We start from the raw sequence: 6,631 nt of genomic DNA on the forward strand, positions 1-6,631 counted from the left end.
CAGCAGGTCAGGCAGCATCTAAGGAGCAGGAGAATCGACGTTTCAGGCATAAGCCCTTCTTCAGGAATGTTAATAGTTGACCTAGTTATCTGAACATTTACCATGTTCACTGATAGTCCATTTAGTTCTATGGGCATCAATCCACCTTAATCACATTTTGCTTTATTCTCACGTTTGCCACTCCCCCCTTTCTAACAGTACTGCTACTCCACAATTCCTTTCCTTTTACTTCAGATTATATAATGCACATTTAATCACTTACGAAGTCACCTTTTCAGGTCCTTTGTATTTGATATAACTCCAGGATGTTTCATTTTTCCTTTTCATTTTTCTTTTTTTAAGTTCTGTAACTTTCCTTTCCTGTTCATTGTCCAAACATCCCATTTTCCAATTCATGTGTTATTGACAGATTTGTACATTTGGGGATTTCACTGGATGGTGATCTGTGAGGTCTGACTCTCTCCCTTGCCAAACTTAATAGCATCTGCCTATTGATAGGGACTCCCATCTACATCTGATGGTGTTAATTTATGCCACCCTGAGACTTATTTCAGCTTATTCAGCATTGGTTCACCATTGCCTTCCATGGAGTTTACTTGCCAAACACTTAAACATGACTATGATAATACTGGGCTGCAATTATACCACTAGCCGATCCCACACAATGTGCCTGAGAAAGATAATCACTTATCAGGAGAATGGCCAGGGGATCTCATGCAGATGTTAATGACCATGCTACCAAAGAAACCAAAGGCGATCTGGTGTTTGAACTGATTGCATTGACCGGATAAAACTCTTGGCAGTTATGAAATCCAAAATCACTGGATCAATCCCTTGACTGGCCTTTGCACCTTCATGGTCTCAAGATATATGGACTGTTTGTTTCACTTTAAGTGGAGATGGTAGTACAGTGGTAATCTCACTGGTGTATTAATTCACAGGCCCTACTTAATGTTTTGGGAACATGCATTTGAACTCCACCATGACATCAGTACACTTGAAATTCAATTAATGTTAATTGTGAAAACTAAGCAAACTCTGGTCTAGTTTGTAATTGAGCAGGAAGTTACCTGAGAGTATAGGGTGCAGTAATCAGTTACTCCTGTCAAAATGTGTTGCCATGTACTTCTTTACAGTTGCTTGCCTGTCTATCATATTGATTTTTGCTAGTTTATTAGCTGCCTGTCTGATTTTTGTGCATGGTTCAGCTATGTGGCTGGTTAGCTCAATTAACTAGATGATTACCGTATGGTTCAGAAAAGGTAGACATAGGACTTCACATTCTGCCCCTGAGAATGGTAGGCCATGAAAAACCACCAGTAAAAAAAGGAATTGCCAAGGAAGCAGCACAGATGAAGCAGTGCACTAAGGCCTTTAGCAGAGCACATATATCAAAATTAAATACACTATGATAGCAATGGCAAAGGCCACATTTTGTAAGAAAAGCCAGTGACTATTTTGAAAATTGAGTAAATAAGTAAAGAATTTTGAAAGAAGCTTGACTTCAAGTGTTTTGTATGGATGTGGAGATTTGGACAATAGGAAAGAGAACAACCTGGTAAGTAGCTAGGAAGTGTGAATTTGGAAGACAATGGAATAGATCAAATGGATTGAAGAAATGCAGTGGAGAGTGAATGAAAGAGGATATTTGTTGAACAGAACTGGGGAAAGGTAGAAGTCTGGCTAGGATTCATCATAATAGGCAGTTGACCTGAAAAATCCATTACTGAGAGAAGACTTCAATGCAAATGAGGAAGAGTATATCAATGCTGAATGGCTTGAAAATTGACCAAAGTGATTGGTAAACAAAAAGACTGGCAATAGGCTAGAAAGACATGGAGAAGGATATGAGTTAAGCACGTCTTCAGGAAGACTGAACATAAAATGATTTATTAAAGTCAATACCATATGTAACCGAATCCAGAAAATTAATCATATCTAATCATTTTACCCGGTTACATGAACCGGTTGTTTATTTCGATTCGTTATTATCGCTGCTGTTTGTTCAGTGGGTGTAGGTAATTTGAGTAATTGCACAACTGGGGTCGCAAGAGAATTCTCTCACTATAAAATAGTTTCTTCGAATCGTTTACTTTCGACACCCCACCAGAGTCGTGTCTCGTCCATCCCTGGCACACGGAGTAGCCGCGGTCCTTTATTGGTCCTCGGAAGGATTTCCAAGAAGCAGCGTTAAAGGAACTTCTCTATTAGTTAAAAGAATGCCACAGTCGAAAATAATTTTGAAGATAAAACACATTTACTACCCTCTTCTCACAGCCGTTGGCATTCCAGGTAAATCATCTTAACCGGTTACTGTTAACATAGTTTTACTGCCTTTTTTCGATGTTGCTTACCGTGTTTGAACGGGCGGCCGGTTTAATATGTGTTGATCAGTGTCCCATTTGAATGGGACAGTTCCTGGGCTCGCTGCTATTTCTTTAATGTTGACTGGAAGGACAATACAATCGGTGCTAATAGAGGCAGCATTAACAGTCTAGCAAGCTCGCCAAGCTGTGCAGTAGGTCCTGGATATGCGTTTCAAAGAGTTCTTAGATTGTTAAGATTTGGAAGGATTTTTGAGAAATATATTGCCGGGGAGAACTCCTCCTGACCCACAAATACGGTGTAAAATGCTAGGTAAAACCATTGGCTATCAGAAGAAGTTAACGTTGTAAGTCCACGTTTCTCCTACAGTCCATTAGCAGAACAATTTCCCGATGATTATAGGTACAGACTATATGTGGGAGATGGTACTGTAATAGATCCTTTGTGTTAAGATTATGTTCCAATTCATTTATTATCATTTAATTCCCATTTGATAGAATGTGTAGTGGTGGGAGCACCTGTTCTTGTGATAATGTCTTGCTATATCTCTCTCGCCTGTCTGCACTGTAATGAATCCAGAACATTTGGAATATTAGACATGGTGAAATATATTTGGTATTGAATCTTTCCAAGATAATAAAATTGCCACACGTGAACCGAAGCTACATTTCCAACATTTCCAAACATTGAAACTTCTGCAATAATTATTCTAACCACGTGTCACGAACATTTAATGTGTATTTTTCTGTGAAGTAATTTATTACTTTTTTTTGAACTGGTTAATACAGAGGGTACCGTATTCTGCCCGCTAATGATCCTGGAGTTAAACGCTGTACAGCTACGAAATGACATAAAAGGTGGTTAATTCGTTTAAAGGTCGCAGTTTTAAAAAAATCAAAATTATCTTCAAAAGAAGGAGGTACTTCCTACGGTAAAGTATTATGACTGGATTTGCAAATTAACTGGCTGACCAAACGATAGACTTCCTCATTGCCCGATTGAGTCTATGACCGACTGGGTGAGCATTCACCGTCCATCCTTGATGGTGGTGGTTTGTCTACGTTTATTATTGATCTACCATCTACTATCTAACAAAGAATTAATTACTAATAGAATGTAATCAGAATATTCATTAATGAACGCTTTTAAGTAATGAATTTCTGACAACAAAGAGCTAGTAAGGAAACCGTTCCTTGCGTACAGCCATCACTTGAATATTCTTGGTCTGTCCATATTAACGCTGGCCTCTGACACTCCCCCAGTTCAGGCGATCGATCCTCTTGCAGATCAGGCGTTCTAGATTCTCCAGCATCTCGTGTTACACGTTGTCTTTTAATCTCAGCTATTCGGGACGGCGTTCACCACCTCTTCATCAAAATAGCCCGAATGATCCTTTCCGTTACTTTACCCGTTCTTTTCTCACCTTGCGATTTTCCGAATTTCTTGGGAGCTGTCACCCTCTCAGCCGCAGGACTTTGACGAGCGCAATTCTCCCAGGGTCACAGTTCACCTGCAAATTCCCACACGCATCATATACTTTGCCAATTCCATATCTCCCATACGTGGTCCACAACATATCCTCTGTCCATTCCATAACCCCGTACTGCGCAATGTTCTCTCAATCCAGTTGCAGGACATGATGCTAAGATATAGGAGCAAAATTAAGTCATTCGGCCCACCCAATCTGCTGAGCCATTTAATCGTGGGATCATGGCTGAGACCTTTAAGGTATTCTCCGGTTTTCTCCTTGTGATCCCCTTACTAATCAAAAACCTATCTATCTCTGTCTTAAATCCATTCAATGACTTGGTTCCATAGCCTTCTGTGGCAATGAGTTTAACAGATTCACCACCCTCTGGTTGACGAAATCTCTCCTCATCTTAGTTCTGAGATATCACCTCTTCACTCTGAATCTGTGCCCTCAGGTCCTAGTCTGCCCTACAAGTGGAAAAACCTCATCTATGTCAACCGTATTCAGATCTTTCAGTATTCTATAAATTTCAATGACATAACTCACCTTCCACCACTTCCCCCCCCCCCCGCCATGTGTAAAACTCTAGGTGCAGACTGAGAGTCCTTAGCTGTTCCTCATATGACAAGTCCATCATCTCCAGGATTATTCTCATCAACTACCTCTGAGCCCCCTCCCAGGTCAGCAGATATATGGGGCCTAAACTGCTAATAATATTCCAAATTTGGTTTTATCAAAGTGTTATACAGCCTCAATAGCACATCCCTTCTCTTGTAGTCCTCTCAAAATGAATGCTAACCTTGCATTTGCCTTACTAAATGACAACTGAACCTACAAATTAATCTTATGAGAATCCTGAACACAGACTCCTAAGTCAATTTGTGCTTCAGATTTCCAAACCCTTTCCACATTTAGAAAATGGTCCAGGTCTCTATTCCTCCCAGCAAAGAGGATAACCTCACACTTTCCCACATTGTATTACAGTTGCCACTTTTTTACGTACTCTCATAGCCTGTTCAAGTCCTTCTGCAGCTTCCCTACCACCTCAACACTATCTGACCCTCTACCTATCTTTGCCATCTGATAATCTAGCAACAATACTCTCATTCAAATCACTAATGTATAATGTGAGTATGTATTAAGTGAATATTTATGACCAACTAACATGGCACAATATAGTAAGCATTGTGTTTTGTGAGTTATTTTAAAATAAGCTTTCTGTTGTGAATGTAATTGGTCATTTTCTTCTGTTTCCTAACAGTTAACTTTCTGACAATTCTGGTCCTGTCACGGGGAAAATGCGGCCTTTCAAAATGTGTCTCTTGCTATTTGGTAGGCATGGCAATGGCAGATCTACTGGTCATTATCATTGATGTGATGTTAAATAAAATTATGGCATCTAATTTTCCACTGACATTCCTTCACATTACACCCATTTGTGCTTTGAGACGCACAATTCTTCAATCAACAACAGATGCTTCTGTTTGGTTAACAGTCACATTTACCTTTGATCGTTTTATAGCCATTTGTTGTCAGAACCTAAAAACTAAATACTGTACTGTAAAAACAGCAGTGACCGTTGTGGGGATAGTGAGTGTCCTGAGCTGTTTGAACAACATACCTTGGTATTTTACGTTTGAATCTCAATATACAATTAACAATGTTCCTTGGCTTTGTCCCAGAAAATCTATTTATTATACGTCTCACATGTGGATGATATTTGCTTGGTTTGATGTCATATTAACCCCTTGTACCCCATTCTTTCTGATTCTTCTGCTGAATGCTGCAACGGTCAAGCATATTTTAATGACCAGTAGAGTCCGCAAGGGACTTATAGGCCACAATAAAGCAACCAGTGAGACTGATCCAGAGTTGGAGCACCGCCGGAAGTCTATTATACTACTGCTCAGTATATCAGGAACATTTATCTTGCTGTGGATGTTGCACGTTCTACTCTTCTTGTATACCCGGATTACAAACCATTACAGTTATGCCAGCCAGAATGACCCACTGTACATTTTACAACAGACTGGGCCCATGTTACTACTCTTGAGTTGCTGCACAAACACAGGCATTTATGCAGTTACTCAGGCTAAATTCAGGGAAGAGCTCAAGAATGTGGTGAAATATCCACTCAAACTAATTCTTAAATCGATTAAATAAAACTAATTTGTGCATTATAGAACCTGAGAATAAAATCATGCTTGATATTCTATGGTTATATTTTATCCTTGTTATTGCAACTGTCTCATCACTTCACTAAGCCAGGAAAATAAAAAAAGAAAAGTTCTTCTCAATGTTTTTTCTTCCAGTGGAAATAATTTGCAGCCAGTTCCTCCAAAATAACGTTGCCCAGAGAAAAAAGTCTAGTCTATCTTGAAAGGCATTCCATTCCATCTTGAATAGGCCATCTCCTATCATCCCTGTAAACAATCCTACTGTTCCAGAAGAACTGATGTCTACCTGACCAGACCACTGTTCCCTCATCCCCATGATAGCTGCTTTTTCCCAAAGCAACTATTATCAAGTCTGTCTCTCCAAACAAACCCTTCCTTCCCAAAACATTGTTTAGCCTACACAAGGCACCCGTCAGACCACAGGTAATGTGCACAATCATTTAATGTGCTTTAGTTTAACTCCTACATTGCTATTATGCTCCAATATCTATCTACTGTTCTCATTCCTCATTGCTACAGTGAGTTCTCACAACACTTTTACCATTTCCATGTAAACACTTGGATCATGGTCCCAAAGCTTTTTGGTTCTCATCACTGTGGTTCTTGACTGAACAACATTGTAAAATATATTTGTCAGGCACAGATAGCTGGTGCTATT

General features: G+C 39.6%; 1 protein-coding gene across 1 annotated transcript; it reads left to right on the plus strand.

The window, feature by feature from the left end:
* Positions 1-2,187: 2,187 nt before the first annotated feature.
* LOC140493523 (probable G-protein coupled receptor 139) lies at positions 2,188-5,989 on the plus strand. Its single transcript, XM_072592055.1, has 2 exons — positions 2,188-2,292; positions 5,058-5,989. The coding sequence occupies exons 1-2, from the start codon at positions 2,220-2,222 to the stop codon at positions 5,957-5,959; spliced, it is 975 nt and encodes a 324-aa protein (XP_072448156.1). The 5' UTR covers positions 2,188-2,219; the 3' UTR covers positions 5,960-5,989.
* The last annotated feature ends 642 nt before the right edge of the window (positions 5,990-6,631 follow it).

The sequence above is a fragment of the Chiloscyllium punctatum genome, chromosome 2 (assembly GCF_047496795.1).
Source record: "Chiloscyllium punctatum isolate Juve2018m chromosome 2, sChiPun1.3, whole genome shotgun sequence".
Classification (NCBI taxonomy): Eukaryota; Metazoa; Chordata; class Chondrichthyes; order Orectolobiformes; family Hemiscylliidae; genus Chiloscyllium; species Chiloscyllium punctatum.

Excerpts from the sequence above, each read along its gene's own strand:
- LOC140493523 (XM_072592055.1), top strand. The coding sequence starts at position 2,220 with ATGCCACAGTCGAAAATAATTTTGAAGATAAAACACATTTACTACCCT. Across the intron at positions 2,293-5,057 it reads CACAGCCGTTGGCATTCCAG|TTAACTTTCTGACAATTCTG; the intron begins GTAAATCATCTT and ends GTTTCCTAACAG.